Source organism: Bubalus bubalis, chromosome 2 (assembly GCF_019923935.1).
Source record: "Bubalus bubalis isolate 160015118507 breed Murrah chromosome 2, NDDB_SH_1, whole genome shotgun sequence".
NCBI classification, from domain to species: domain Eukaryota; kingdom Metazoa; phylum Chordata; class Mammalia; order Artiodactyla; family Bovidae; genus Bubalus; species Bubalus bubalis.
The window spans coordinates 170,491,770-170,507,744 of NC_059158.1; the positions used below are offsets into that span (position 1 = coordinate 170,491,770).

General features: G+C 41.4%; 2 protein-coding genes across 23 annotated transcripts in view; one reads left to right on the forward strand and one right to left on the reverse strand.

The window, feature by feature from the left end:
- Positions 1 to 3,195, reverse strand: part of SP110 (SP110 nuclear body protein) — a 49,553-nt gene extending 46,358 nt beyond the window's left edge. For 8 of the 9 annotated variants that reach the window (XM_025278429.3, XM_025278424.3, XM_025278428.3 and 5 more), the window contains exons 1-2: positions 3,064 to 3,195; positions 936 to 1,083 (exon numbers count right to left, since the gene is read on the reverse strand). In XM_025278429.3, coding sequence (XP_025134214.2) covers positions 936 to 1,073 — 138 coding nt within the window. In that variant the 5' untranslated portion in view covers positions 1,074 to 1,083; positions 3,064 to 3,195. Of the gene's footprint in view, positions 1 to 809; positions 1,084 to 3,063 lie in introns of those variants that run through there. The other variant, XM_025278427.3, reaches the window with a different exon arrangement.
- Positions 3,053 to 15,975, forward strand: part of SP140 (SP140 nuclear body protein) — an 81,321-nt gene continuing 68,398 nt past the window's right edge. For 9 of the 14 annotated variants that reach the window (XM_006047076.3, XM_044937929.1, XM_044937930.1 and 6 more), the window contains exons 1-2: positions 3,053 to 3,297; positions 7,861 to 8,013. In XM_006047076.3, coding sequence (XP_006047138.2) covers positions 3,068 to 3,297; positions 7,861 to 8,013 — 383 coding nt within the window. In that variant the 5' untranslated portion in view covers positions 3,053 to 3,067. Of the gene's footprint in view, positions 3,298 to 4,931; positions 5,056 to 7,580; positions 7,757 to 7,860; positions 8,014 to 8,250; positions 8,306 to 8,747; positions 8,955 to 15,975 lie in introns of those variants that run through there. The other 5 variants (XM_044937936.1, XM_044937938.1, XM_044937940.1 and 2 more) reach the window with 5 other exon arrangements.

Here is a 15,975-nt window from a genome sequence, read left to right on the forward strand (position 1 = left end):
TCAATAACCTCAGATATGCAGATGACACCACCCTCATGGCAGAAAGTGAAGAGGAACTAAAAAGCTCTTGATGAAGGTGAAAGAGTAGAGTGAAAAAGGGCTTAAAACTCAACATTCAGAAAACGAAGATCATGGCATCTGGTCCCATCACTTCCTGGGAAATAGATGGGGAAACAGTAGAAACAGAGTCAGACTTTATTTTTTGGGGCTCCAAAATCACTGCAGATGGTGACTGCAGCCATGAAATTAAAAGATGCTTACTCCTTGGAAGGAAAGTTATGACCAACCTAGATAGCATATTCAAAAGCAGAGACATTACTTTGCCAAAAAAGGTCTGTCTAGTCAAGGCTATGGTTTTTCCAGTGGTCATGTATGGATGTGAGAGTTGGACTGTGAAGAAAGCTGAGAGCCGGAGAATTGATGCTTTTGAACTGTGGTGTTGGAGAAGACTCTTGAGAGTTCCTTGGACTGCAAGGAGATCCAACCAGTCCATTCTGAAGGAGATCAGCCCTGGGAATTTCTTTGGAAGGAATGATGCTAAAGCTGAAACTCCAGTACTTTGGCCACCTTATGCAAAGAGTTGACTCATTAGAAAAGACCCTGATGCTGGGAGGGATTGGGGGCAGGAGGAGAAGGGGACGACAGAGGATGAGATGGCTGGATGGCATCACTGACTCAATGGACGTGAGTCTGAGTGAACTCCGGGAGTTGGTGATGGACAGGGAGGCCTGGCGTGCTGCAATTCATGGGGTCGCAAAGAGTCGGACACGACTGAGCAACTGAACTGAACTGAGTTTGAAGTCACCTACCTTGGACACCTTCTTTCCCTGGTAACGACCATTTTAGTCTGGAACTTTCAAATTCTAGAAGCTCTGGAGTGTTGTGGTTTGAGACCTCAGTGGTGGGTTGCCATGGCAAAGCACCAAGTGACTCACCCTGTACAGTCTCTCAGTGATGAAGAAGTTGTCTCGGAGGCCTTCGAAGAAGGGAAATGGCTTGTTGATGGCATAAGCGATCTCCAGCTTCTGTCGTATAAAGTGCTGAAGAAGAGCCTTTTCCAAGGCCCTGGTCATGGTGTCTCTCCTACAAAAGGGACACAAGAAGAAAGGAGAATAAAGATTTAGGGGAGCCACTCTCTGTGTTGCACAGGCATCTGGAGACAGGCATTCTGGTCCCAAAGGCATCCCTTAGCGGTCCACAAAGCCACCTCTGCTGAAAAGACTCATGGGCTTAGGAAGCAGTGACAATGCTCAGCAACACAGAGGGCAAAGTGACCCACAATGTGACACAGGAATCCAGAAGGGGCAGCTGGTAATAAACAGAGCCAGTATGTACCGAGTGCTTCCTGTGTCCATGTCACATCTCAGAACAGACATGGCCGTGGGACATCACAATAGTTGACCATTTATAGGCCATGCAAAAATATCAATAAGTTACAACAGGAAGAAAATGCACCTTTGATATTCTTGAAAAATTGTTGAGAAAAGGGAAGCAGTAACAAAAAATTCAATCACCTAGAGATTAAAAAAAAAAAAAATGAACACAGATCTTTTTTTCCAACTTTGTGTCGAAGAGAAAATTGAACTGTAATTAAGGAGACACAGGAGATTCAAGTTCAATCCCTGGGTCGGGAAGATCCCCTGGAGTAGGAAATGGCAACCCACTCCAGTATTCTTGCCTGGAAAATTCCATGGACAGAGGAGCCTGGTGGGTTGTAGTCCATGGGGTCGCAGAGTTGGACACGACTGAGCATGCACGCACAATGATTTTCTAGGTATTTAATCCTAGTGGCAGATTGAGCTCCCCTGTCTCTTTCTCCTCATTCCCAAATATGTTAAGTTTAACAGAAAAAAAATATATGTTGCAAAAAACAATCATCACAACAGTTCTAGAAAACAAGAGAAGATGCTATCAGGATAATGTGAAGAAATCCTAGAAGATAGAGAACCAGTGGGAAAGGAACTAACTAACTGTTCGCCATCTGCGTAGGGGAAGGATATTGCAAAGATCAGCACAGAGCCAGAAAGCACCAGAACGACCACTTGCTGAGACGAGTAAGGGGGCCTGAATGACTAATTATACCACATCATTCAGAACAGAACATCCATCATATTCCTCACTCTTCATCTGTTGTGATTGCCAAGGAAGCACTTGCCTAAAGTATTTGGTGGCCAAGCAGAACTCATCTGACCAAAGTCCCATTTCTCACTAGTGCAAGATATGGCAGGCATCTCATAGATGAGTATTCAGGTGCATATTATGTAAAAGGGTCTTAAAAATGAATGAGCAAAGACAAACATCCAGTAAGGGAAAAACAAGACAAAACAAAAGTCATACACAGACAATTGAGTCAAATGCACAATAAATATATAAAAAACATGGTAACTCTATAGTAATCAGAGCAGTGTAAGCAAAGACAACTTGGTAACTTTTGCCTGTCAAGTTGGGCAAGATACAAATAATAGCAATAATCATAGACACTCCTGGTCCAGATACAAACAGGTCCCAACATTCTGGAGATTAATTTAGTAACCAGTACCAAATACCCTAAAATATATACCCCCTTGAGTCCTAAATTCCATTCCTGGGAATTTATTTCAAGAAAATAATCATGAATGTGCTTCAAGAAAAAGTATTGAAAAGTCAATACACTAGAGCAGAAATGAAATATCCTCTCTTGAGTTTTTCTTTCCCACTTGCTTCCCAGCTACTTCGAGTCACTTGTGAATAATGAATGAGCTGCCCGTTGGGGGCAGAGTGCAGGATGACCCTTCATGGACAATGAAGAGCAAAACTTGAGTTCCAACCGTAACAACAAACTAGAATTCAGGGAATAAAGGACTGAGCTGTGTTTGCTTCCCCTCATCATTTGTCTTCTTTTTAACTGTCTCCTCTTGAATCCCACAGTCCCCTCTCTGACTCTTTGGAAAATACTATTTTACAAAGAAAGAGAGTCACAGTTGAAATTGTTTAGTTTTATGCAGCAGCTGCAGCTGCTGCCAGGACATGAACGGTAAAAGCCAATCACCCAAAGTGAATAAAGCAGACTAGACGAAAACCCACCTGGATGCTGAGATGGCTACGTGTTCGTGCCTGCTTCCAGATCCAGGGGCTGGTCTGGGGTGGCTCCTGGGAGACTGAGAAAAGGGCAGAGAGATACCAGTCGGCAAAACAGGAAGTCTCTGCTTTGCTACACACGAGGAGGGCCTGGCTTCCAGGAAAGGAAAGTGAAAGTACTCGGGCCGATCCTGCGGAGCTGCCTCGGTGTCCGCAGCCTCCCTCTACCTCCGGAAACTGGTGAGATTCCCGGGGCGTGTGGGGACTGGGGAGGGGGATTGCGAGGATTGCTGCTTATCGGTACCATCCTGGGAGGCGGGTACAGAGGGGAGGAGGCCCAGGGGTCAGCCCCAGGGTCCCCAGGAACTGGGGATCTGCCGCCTGTTTGCCTCCCTACCAACCTCTGTATTTCCCCAGGACTCCTCTTCCTTCTATACTTTTTGGAGTAATGAAGATGTACCCAAACTAAACTGTGGGGATGGTGACACAGCTGAATAAATTGACTAGAGATGATCAAATTTAAGGGAAAAACAAAGTAGAGGTGAGGTGACTCAGAAATGCCTGTACTTTGTCAGGATAAAATTACTACCTAAGAAAATTGAAATCAAAGGATGCCTGAACATAAACTGAAATCATGCGGTGGCAGGCAGACCTCCAGGCACGAAAGTGTCTTTGAATAGGCTGGCAGGTGGGAGCTGGGAGCGTGTGTAACCCAGATCTAGGGCAGAGTCAGGGCCAGGAGATGCCTCCAGGGAGGCAGGGAATGCCCCCTCTGTATAGCCCGTTAAGGATTTCTAATATGCGATGTTGTGTAGGGTCTGTGAGAAATCCTTTAATGTGGGAATCTGTTTAACTTTCTTTAAATCACTGCTTACTCCTTGGGAGAAAAGTTATGACCAACCTAGACAGCATATTCAAAAGCAGAGACATTACTTTGCCAACAAAGGTCCATCTAGTCAAGGCTATAATTTTTCCAGTAGTCATGTACGGATGTAAGAGTTGGACTATAAAGAAAGCTGAGCACCGAAGAATTGATGCTTTTGAACTGTGGTGTTGGAGAAGACTCTTGAGAGTCCCTTGGGCTGCAAGGAGATCCAACCAGTCCATCCTAAAGGAGATCAGTCCTGGGTGTTCATTGGAAGCACTGATGTTGAAGCTGAAACCCCAATACTTCGGCCACTTGATGCAAAGAGCTGACTCATTTGAAAAGACCTTGATGCTGGGAAAAATTGAAGGCGGGAGGAGAAGGGGATGACAGAGGATGAAATGGTTGGATGGCATCACTGACTCAATGGACATGAGTTTGAGTAAACTTAGGGAGTTGGTGATGGACAGGGAGGCCTGGTGTGCTGCAGTTCATGGGGTCGCAAAGAATCAGACACGACTGAGCGACTGAACTGAACTGAAATCACTGATGCTCATATGTATTCAGTCCATGGGTTCCCCTACCAGGACACATATGGTGTCCTATCCCTCAGAAAAAAGAAAACAAAACAAATGGGAAAGACAGTTCTAAGGTCTATGAATCCTTGAAACCAAGGTTAACCTACATGGGCAAGAGCTCAATTTTATTGAAGTGTAAAATACATCCATTGTTAGTATGCATATGATGAGTATTTACAAATAGAGTTACAACCACAATTAAGATACAGACCAATTCTATCACCCCAGAAAGTTCCCTCCTCTCCAACCCCAGCATCAGGCAATCACTGATCTACTTTTTCTATGACTATAGATTTGTTCTGCTTGTATTAAAGTTTTACATAAATGGAAACACCCAGTATGCACCTTTGGATGTCTGGCTTCTTTTGAATCACAATGCTTTTGAGATTCATCCTTCTTGTTGAAGGGCCAGTAATTTTTTTCCTCTTTAGGTGTGTGGCCCCACCTCATCCCATCTGATCACCGCCATGTCACCAAGATAATCGATCTGTGTGATGTTCTTTGAGAGGCCCAGGTGATCCAGATCTGTTTTGACTGTGTTATGACAAAGGATAGGTGAGTTAATATAACTCCAAGAAAAGGTGTGAATGAATAATCTTATCTGTCCTGTGAGAATAAAAAGTTTCTGATCCCCCTTTTTAATCAGAATGGAAAGAATATATTTGTCAAATCAGTGGCCACATACATGGCCTGGGCTGGGGATCTTACTGCCTAGACTGCCTATTTTCTTATTCCAGTCCTCCAGCCTTCTTATAAATTCTTTGAGCTACCCAATATACTTCTAAGAAATTGATTTTCTGCCTGAGTTAGTCTGAGTCAGTTTTGGTTAATTGTACCCCCACATCCCAACTAATTAAAAAGTTGATTGTTGCTTTTGAGTTGCCAAGTCATGTCTGACTCTTTTTTGAACCCGTAGACTGTAGTCCACCAGGTTCCTCTGTCCATGGGGTTTCCCAGGCAAGAATACTGGAGTGGGTTGCCATTTCTTACTTCAGGGGATCCTCCTGATCCAGGGATCAAACCCATGTCTCCTGCTTGACAGTCGGATTCTTTACTACTGAGACACCCAAAAAGCTGGTAGCAGAGAGTGAATTGTGGGCAACAGATCTTCACAGAAATGTCATCAATCTGAGATGGGTTATCTGACCTAATTAGACATAAATAAATAATAAAAAAATAAATAAAAACATAAATAAATAAACCAATAGTGTTCAAAGATGAGTAGACTTTGGTAAGTTAATAGCAAATTAACTAATAACATTGGATTGTGATCAGGACTCTGCAATTCACACATCTATTCCAAATGTCAGATCTTAGCACACTTAACAAAATGGAGAGACATTTTTTCAGGGAGAAAGAAAGTGTTAACTTGCCTTCAAAGATTATCACCTACTTGACCTAAGTCTGAGTGGGAGAAAAGAGCAAGGAGGCAGGTCAGAATCTCCTCATCCCCCAGGTCATATGGAAGAAAAAGGAGAAAAACGCTACCCCTCCATTATGAGCCAGGGACCATCTGATGGTCATCTGTGGGCTTGCACCAGACATCCCTGATCTTATCCTAGAGACACTGATTCTCTAGTGAACACAGAGGAAAATTGGCAGTGGGAAAACAGAAGCTAAAGTTCCTATCATTATCCAGCTAATGCAGAATATTGCCAGGTTAAGTTTTCTTGTAAATTTGGCAGAAATACCCCCTAAGCCCTAATCTTACCACCATCAGCTGAGGAACACCAAAGACCCTGTGCTTATAAGCAAAAAAGGCACCATATTTATGCCAGCTGGTCTAGTCTGTGTCCGACTTTGTTGGGGCCACTGTGCCCAATGGAGTTCAAAAACCAAGGACAACGATGCCCGACAGAGGCAGAGTTTACTAGCCTGTTTGCCAACAAAGTGAGGGAGAAAGAGAGGTGGGCAGTCGCAGGTATGTCAGCACCTGGTAGGCACACAGACCCTGCCCACTGGGCTCATCATGTCCTGGCACCTGGAATCTGGCCCAGCCAGATTCGTGTTCACTTCTTCGGGGGAAAGAGAGCAGACGAGGGTAGAGAGGTAGAAATCTTCTGCCCCCTATACTTGGAAAACATGTTTATGCAGATCTTCGAGCATATCTATAGTGAGCCAGAAGCACTGGGATTCAGTGAGACATGCTTCGGAAACATACTACTTGGAGGTTCCCAGTTCTCACCTACGTTGGCCCATGACTCTCTCTAAGACCCTGGATTCTATAGGCACCTTGACTCTCATTCTCCTCTATCTTTGCCCCATTGTCCTACCTGGATTTCTATTCCTCTGGTTTTATTTATCTGTGCTTTGCCCCTGTTCCTTTATCTTTCAACTGTACGCTGATGTAGTGTGCTTTTCCTGAGTGCCTGTTAAGTTGCTTCAATCCTGTCTGACTCTTTGAGACCCTGTTGGGCTCCTCTGTCTGTGAGATTCTCCAGGCAAGAATACTGGAGTGGGTTGCCATGCCCTCCTCCAGACCCAGGGATGGAATCAGCTTCCAGACCCAGGGATGGAACCAGCTTCTCTTATGTCTCCTGCATTGGCAGGCAGGTTCTTTACCACTAGCTCCATCAGACTTTTCCAAAGTTGCTCCAAATCCTTTACAAAATGAGAGCTGGGTATAAATGAAAAAATGATGTACAAACATAAATGTAACACACTTGTTGCTAGCATCATCACTTTGTCCTTTAAGATGTAGGGAGTCTTAGTTCTAAACCCTGCTCCCATCCAATGAAAAGCCTGTCACTTTGAGATTTCAGAGACTAGTTGAAGCTCAATTTTTTTCCTAAGCACTCCTGGCTGCATTTGAAAAGTGCCCATAGATTCAAGAAAACTTAGAATTGCACATCAGGCTTCTCTGCCCAAACTTAGCTCTTCCTTCTGGTTGCAGGAGTTGGGAGAGATCTTTTTGGCCTCTGGCTGCTTTACAGAAATTTTGAAGAATATTTTCTCCAGCATTTCGGTTCTCTCCAGTCCTGGGTCTGAATATTGGATCTGAATACTGGGTCTGATTCATCCAATCCAGGCTCACGACTGCGCCGGGTCAGCCCATGGGCATATGAGAACATCTGAAATGTCTGACTTTCCTTTTTTTTCTTCTCACAGCCACCTTGGCAGGGGGCAGGAGCAAACGTGGTTTCTTCCTCCTGGTCAGCACTGTGCCACTTCACCTCAAAACGCGTCTGATCTGTTTGAGTTCAAGGCGTCTTCCTGCCCTCTCTTCTTTGCAGGAGCGAGGCGTTCCCTCTCTTCTGTGGGTGCTCTGTTCCTCCTCCCTGGGGGCTGAGACTGGGAGGAGGAAAGACCAGCGTGTTGAAGGCACCCAGTTCAGCTGTTTCACTTTTCTTTTACCTTTAGGTGCCGCACCCAGGGGGCTGATAGATGGGCAGACTTTCTCGTCACAGCTCCGGGAAAGGACAGAGGCAGTGAAAATCTAAGCAAGAGTGATCTGGGGCTGGCTCCATGGTCTAAGAAGAAGATGGCAAGTGCAGGCAGCCCCTCTAACTACAGGTTAGTCCTGGCCTCCTGTGTCCTGCGTCTCTCCTAAGGAGAGAGCATGTCCTGGCACCTGTGCTCGTTGTTTCTGTCTACCCAGTCTCAGCCGGCAGGCATAAACAGAATGAGATGACAAATCAATCAGTTAATGAGTGGAGGCGATTTCAAAAATGGCGGTGGATTAGCCGTGGGGGAAACTGAAGGACACCTTGACTGATGCCCCCTTCTTATTTCCCTGTAACTGCCATGAAGCTGGGTGGGCCCTGTTGGAACTCCCCGGCCCCTCGGAGGCTTGCAGCAAGGTTGGGTGAGTCCTCGTGCCCTCTGAGCCCTCTCATTCTCCCCAGTGCCTTCTCCATCCCTACCTCCAAAGACCATTCTGTCCAGGAAGCATCTTTTTAGAAAAATTAACATCCAAATCGATCGCCCAACTGTTGTTAAAAATGTTGCACGGTTTCTGGGTAGTGAGAGATCCCAGTTTTGTCAGAGCCCTGAGTCTGAGAGTCAACTCAGGAACTTGCTAGGAGGAACTGAAAGTAGATGGGGCTCAACACGAATGAATGCAAACAGGCAGGGAGGGTGTGGCTGTCTTTTCTATTCTGGGAGGTTTTACACATCGGGCTAGAGAAAGAGGGAAATTGTCTTTGAAAAAGAGAAGACTTATTGTCAACCATCAATCTATTTTCAGTGGTAAACAATTTCAGCAATGTGAAAGTGTATCATAACTCCTCTAACCTGGGCTGCCAAGCTGCGGCTATTCCTGGCACTAGCTGGGCCCCAGCATTTCTACCTGCAGTGGTGCAGCCTGCCAGGTCCTTAGTGCCCAGCGCCCTTTCTCCTGGAGGCTGACTGCATGCCTGCTCCCGCTTGCTCCTGAGAGATGGGAGAATGAGCCAGTGGAGCTTGAAGTCCAACTAGCCTTTGGCTTCCAGGCAGGAAAAGAAAAGCTCTGAGAGGTGAGGGTGGGGTAATGCTGATCTCATAGAATGAGCTAGGAGGGGATACATCTGCTTCTATTTTCTGGAAGAGTTATAGTTGAAGTGGTTTGGTAGAATTCACTAGTGATACCATCTGGGCCTGGTGCTTTCTTTGTTGGAAGGCTATTATTTATTGATTCAGTTCCTTTAATAGATACAGACCTATTCAGGTGAGCTATCTCTTTGTGTGAATTTTGGCAGTTTGTTTCAAGGTTTGCCCATTTTATCAAATTTGTAGGGACAGCGTAATCTGTAGTATTATTTCTTTATTATCCTTTCAATGTTCATAGGATTAATAGTGATGAGCCCTGTTTTGTTTTTGATATTGGTAATTTCTGCCATCATTTTCTTTATTAGTCTAGATAGAAGTTTATCAATTGTATTGATTAAAAAAAAATTAGCTTCTGGTTTCGTTGGTTTTTTTCTGCTTTCCTGTTTCAGTGTTATTAATTATTACCTGATTTTTATGATTTCTTCTGCTTGACGTAGGCTTAAATTTCTCCTTTTTCTCTAGTTTCTTCAGATGGAAGCTTGTATTATTAATTTAGATCTTTCTTCTAATATGCATTTTAACACCACACATGTCTCTCTAAGCACCTTTGCGCTGCATTCTGTAACTTTTGTGAAAGTGTGTTTTCATTTTAATTTTGTTCTAAATAATTTTAAATTTCCCTTGAGACTTCTTTGATTCTAGAAATAGGCTGTTTTGTCTTTAAGTATTCTGGAATTTTCAAAATACACAGGTATATTTCTGTTATTTCTACTTTTGTTGCTGTCTGAGAATATAATTTTTTCTGATTTATTTTCCTTTTAATTTGTTAAGATAAGTTTTACAGCTCAGAACGTGGTGCCTTTTAGTAAATATTTCAGGTGAGCATGAGTGGTGTGTATATTTTGTCACTGTAGAATAAATAGTCTTTAAAATGTCAAGTAAATCAGATTGGTGGTGCTGTTCAGGTCAACTATATTTTTACTTACTTTCTGCCTCCTTGTTCTATCAATTACTAAAAAAGGGGAATTGAATTCTTCAACAACAGGAGTGGATTTGTCTATTTCTTCTTGTAGTTCTATCAAATTTTGTCTCGTATTTTGATGCTACTTAGATTAGTTGCGTATACATTAAGGATTACTAAATCTTCTTGGAGAAATTTGCTCTTTATACAATACTTCTCTTTGTCTCTGAAATTTTCCTTACTCTGAGGCTTTCTCTGAAATTAGTATAGCTACTACCACTTTCCTGTGATTAATGCTGGCATGGCATTTCTTCATCCCTTCGCTTTCAACCCATCTGTGTTTTATATTTAAGATTCCTTTCTCAAAGACAATATATAGTTGGGTGTTACTTTTTCACTCTGTCAATCTCTGTCTTTTAATCGGTGTATTTAGACCATTCATATTTAAAGTGATTATTCCTGTGGTTGGATTAAAATCTATCATGTTTGTAACTTTTTTATTCATTGTGCTTATTTGCTTCCATTTTTTTCCCTTTCTTTTTCTGCCTGTTTGTTTAATTGAACATTTTATAGAGCATTTTGTGATTGTATTTTCTCTTCTCTCTTAGTCCATCAATTATACTTCTTTTAGAACATTTTATTGGTTTCCCTAGAGTTTGCAATATATATTTACAACTAACCGTATCTACTCTGAATTAAGCTATATTGCTTCTTGTTTGGTGCTATACATCAACATATTTTGTCTCTCCTATTTTCTTTGTATTTCCCTAAGAATTTATTAAATAAGAGCCTTTCAGCTCTTTCAGCTATTAGATCAGATCAGTCGCTCAGTCGTGTCCGACTCTTTGCAACCCCATGAATTGCAGCACGCCAGGCCTCCCTGTCCATCACCAACTCCCGGAGTTCACTGAGACTCACGTCCATCGAGTCAGTGATGCCATCCAGCCATCTCATCCTCTGTCGTCCCCTTCTCCTCCTGCCCCCAATCCCTCCCAGCATCAGAGTCTTTGCCAATGAGTCAACTCTTCGCATGAGGTGGCCAAAGTACTGGCCAATGATGCTTTACCATCATTCCTTCCAAAGAAATCCCAGGGCTGATCTCCTTCAGAATGGCTGTTCTCCTTGCAGTCCAAGGGACTCTCAAGAGTCTTCTCCAACACCACAGTTCAAAAGCATCAATTCTTTGGCGCTCAGCCTTCTTCACAGTCCAACTCTCAGATCCATACATGACCACTGGAAAAACCATAGCCTTGACTAGACGAACCTTTGTTGGCAAAGTAATGTCTCTGCTTTTCAATATGCTATCTAGGTTGGTCATAACTTTCCTTCCAAGGAGTAAGAGTCTTTTAATTTCATGGCTGCAGTCACCATCTGTAGTGATTTTGGAGCCCCAAAATATAAAGTCTGACACTGTTTCCACTGTTTCCCCATCTATTTCCCATGAAGTGATGGGACTGGATGCCATGATCTTCGTTTTCTGAATGTTGAGCTGTAAGCCAACTTTTTTACTCTCCACTTTCACTTTCATCAAGAGGCTTTTTAGTTCCTCTTCACTTTCTGCCATGAGGGTGGTGTCATCTGCATATCTGAGGTTATTGATATTTCTCCTGGCAATCTTGATTCCAGCTTGTGTTTCTTCCAGTCCAGCGTTTCTCATGATGTATTCTGCATATAAGTTAAATAAACAGGGTGACAATATACAGCCTTAACGAACTCCTTTTCCTATTTGGAACCAGTCTGTTGTTCCATGTCCAGTTCTAACTGTTGCTTCCTGACCTGCATACAAATTTCTCAAGAGGCAGATCAGGTGGTCTGGTATAATCCTCACTTATTATTATTCTGGAGCCCTCTTGATGAAGAGGTAAGGTACAGAGAAAGCATTCTTTAGTCCTATGATTAAATTCCAATCTTGTAGAGGAACTGTGTTCCTAGACTGTAATTTTTAGAATGACTTCTTAGATATTTTCTCTTTCCTCACTCCATTAAATGAGATAGAAGCCTAGAAGGAGCTGGATTTTGAGGTAATAGCCCTTCCCCTGGTTCCCCAGGAGTTTCTCATTCTCATGTAAATCCACATTCAGTCTCCATTTAAACTTACCATTTAAGTGTTTCTGTGGTCTATGACTCTAAGTGGCTTCTATTCCAGATAGCTGATCTCATCTGTGATTCTCTGGATTTGTCTATCAATCAGTTTTGGGGGTGACAGTTTGCCCTGTCACTTCAGTTTTCCTGTGTGTACATGAAATGCATTGATTTTCAGGTTGTTTAGCTTTTTTCTTTTTGTAAGGATGTCAGTGATAACTTCTTAGGTCTTTGCATTGTTAGAACTGAAACCAAAAATTGAACTTTTAAAACCACTACAACTTAGATTTTTTTCCTTAAAACTTTTATATTAAAATTATGGTTCTATTGTAATATTATCTTATAGCCAGAACATGCAACCTATTTAATTTCTCCTTATTATTATTTATTTAGATCAATTCAGGGCCCAATACTTGGTATGCTCTTGTGTTTATGACCAAGTTATTAATACATATATTTTGCAATTTTAAAAACTTATATCCCATATATCTTTTAAAATACACTTGTGGAGTTAAAAATATAAAGTAAAATTTTTTAACAACCTTGAAAGATTTGTCCATTAGTAGTCTTAAATGTTATTAAAATAAAGATATTGTGAATTTTGCTCTCTGTCTTGTTTACAATTCTTTAATATTAGTCACTGGCCCATTTTTTTACTTTTAACATTTTTAATGTCACTTTGTTTTTGTTGTATCTTTGGTAGTTGTATCAATCACAGCTAAATTGTATCTTTGATAGATGAAAATGTAATCTACATAAAATGACATATCTTCTTGCTTATAAATTTTGAGGGAACTTTTAATATCTAATGCTTCTCCATTTTTCTCCGTTTAAGAAAAACAGTATGTTTTCTTTACTTTTATCTTCTGTAAGATTTATAGTCTCATTTTCATTCTATTTGTTACCCTTATGATTTCTAATTAATTCTCAAGTATATGTTTCTCTAATTCAACACATCAAATGTGAAGCCAGCCCATTTGAGTTTAGTGTCTTTGAAATAAATAATTTAACACGGTTTTTTAACTTGCCCATATTTGGTTTGTTAAAATTTTTAATATACTCTGAAGTTTTTGGTTAAGTTTACTGTAAGTTTAGTATAAGTTTACTGCATTTATTACTATATGCAGTATATATCCTCTCTTTCTAGAATAGGTCTTCTGAAATTTTTTTTGTTTTTGAACCCTCTATATTCTGAAATATTATTAGGAGTTCCAAAGAATCAGCTTTTGCTCATGTAGATTATACCTATTAACATTTACCGTATGAGAAAGTAGAACTTTAGACAATTAAATATATTTATTTATTCATTCATTTAATAATAATAATAATGTGAGGAACTCATTACTTGCTAATATAAATGACATATTTTATGAAAAATAACTATGTCTTCTAAAATAAACTAGTGAGATTAGCGATGTTCACATTTTTGCAAATCTAATAGCTGATTCTGTAGAAGACAGCTTGATTCTCCTATCTGCTTCTTCATTCAATCTCTTGTGATACCACTGGCCATGTATTCTCTGGAAAAATTTACTATACATTTGTAAGAGGATGAGAGAAAAAAAGGGTAAATAAAATCTTATATGAAAATAGTTTTGGCTTTGATGACACCTGAAAGGGTTTTGCACAAAATCCCCAGGGTCCCCAGATCACACTTTGAGAATTACTGTTGTAAAAGAATTTTGAGATGTACTTTCTGTTTTCAAATGAAATTTGCAGTTTTTAGACATTAGTATTTTAGCTGTTTTAGTAATGCCTTCCACTTCTTGTATAACAGAACTTGCTGGTATTGATTTCCTGATTCTCTTATTATAAACATCAACAAATAATTTGTCCCAGACCATGTGTCAGTAAGATTGGAGTAGATTATTGTATTGTAATGAGCTTCCCCAGTGGCTTAGCAGGTAAAGAATCCACCTGCAACACAAGAGCCATAGGAGATGCAGGTTCGATCCCTGGGTTGGGAAGGTCCTGTAGAAGAGGAAATGCTGACCCACTCTAGCATTCTTGCCTGAAAAAAATCCCATGGATCAAGGAGCCTGGTGGGCTACAGTCCAAAGGGTTGCAATGCATCGGACACGACTGAGCGACTAAGCACCACAGCACATTCCTTTAGAACAGACAGTTCTAAAAATCTCACGCGTCCCTGGCTGCTTCAGGGACTCCTCATCCTGGACTGTCTCTGACTGGTGGAGAGCCACCATCTGAAATGATAGCCGCCGCAGCAAGCTGGGGTACGGTGAGCACGACTCACGCGCTTGCTCCTAATTCCTCTCCCAAAGTGACACCCATCAGCACAAGAAGGCAAGAAGGTGCAACCCTACCTTTGCCCAGAAGGAAAGAACTCTGAGGGCTTCCCTGGTGCCTCTGATGGTACAGAATCCGCCTGCAATGCAGGAGACCTGGGTTCGATCCCTGGGTTGGGAAGATCCCCTGGAGGAGGGCGTGGCAACACACTCCAGTATCTTGCCTAGAATTCCATGGACAGAGGAGACTGGCAGGCTACTACTGTCCATGGGGTCACAAAAAGCTGGACACGACTGAGCAACTAAGCACACACACAAAGAATATTGAACACTGAAGACTGTGTGACCAACACAGAGCGCGCGCGAGTAATGTGTTTTCTGAGCCTCTGTACAGCTATTTTTCTTTCACATTTCACACACGAATGACTGAACAGGGCATATATGTTTTACTCATTTCCTTTTAATTCTGAATCTACACACTAGCATAACTATTTTAGACACTCAGATGTTTCAAATTTGCTTTCCCTTTCTCCTTTACAGTTTTTTTCCAGCTATGTTCTGGAAAAATTCTATTGTCTTTATTTTATGATCATTTGAGTTAAACTTTAAAAAAAAAAAAAAAATTCAGTAATCTTTTAAAATTTCCAGGCCCATTATCTTATTTTCTGGTCTTTTCTTCTTGGCATCCTGGACATAATATCGTCTCTTATGTGTGTTTTGTTTTTTAAAGAAACTCTGTTTCCTGTAACATTTCTATTTATGCTGGAGTAATTTTTGCTCTCTGATCATCTTGGTTCTGCCCTTTCATGCTGTTGGTTTCCATGAACGGCTGTGGTGTGTAATTGTTCATTCTTAAGGGCAAGGCACTGATAAGCTAGCTTGGGACTCCATTTAATGAGATGGGCTTGAAAACTTGTGGCTTTTCTGGGTGGATCCCAAATGGCCAAAGGCGAAGAAGTTTTTTTCCTGAGTCATTTGCAGTTTCCTTAAGAAGGAACCTCTAGTCTCCTGCCTAGATGGAGAAGTTCTGTGTTGGGGTCAGGGAGGAGTAAGGGAGCACATTGATTTATATTTTCTCCTTTCAAACAACCCCTCTGTTTTCATTCTTGTGTCTTCTTCCCTGCCTGCTCTACCTCCCCAGGGGCCTCTAAGGCACACTAGGCCTCTCTCTGACCCCTGGGAGCATCCACCACCAGTAATAGTGATGAACGTTCTGACCACTTTTTCAGACTTTGGTTTAAGTATCCCATCTAATCCTTTTAGTCATTATGACTTTAATTCCTTTACTAATGTTTTATAGGACTCTCTAGCGAGAGAGGAGAAAAACACTTGTTTTCAATCAACTATCTTTAACCAGAAGTCCTTTTCATTTTTTAAGGAATTCAATGAAGAAATGGATTTTTTTTCTATCATGATGTGTATTTGGAGAATGGGAAATTCCAATGACCCTCTTACTGTGGGATAAAAAATATCCTATGAGTCTATATACCTTTTAGCAACACCAAGAAGTGGATTAAGAAATTATCAGCAAGGGATACAATTTATCAAGCAAGAATCAGAATTACAAAGCTTTTTGAGTACTAAAATTACTTCTCAGAGATGTGGTTATGTCTGAAATCCAGAGCTCTTATAGTTCTTAGTGCATATAACACTTCCACAGACAGGTTAAGATACAGAACAACCCTGTCCTAGTTTTGAATAGTCATACACACCTCTATA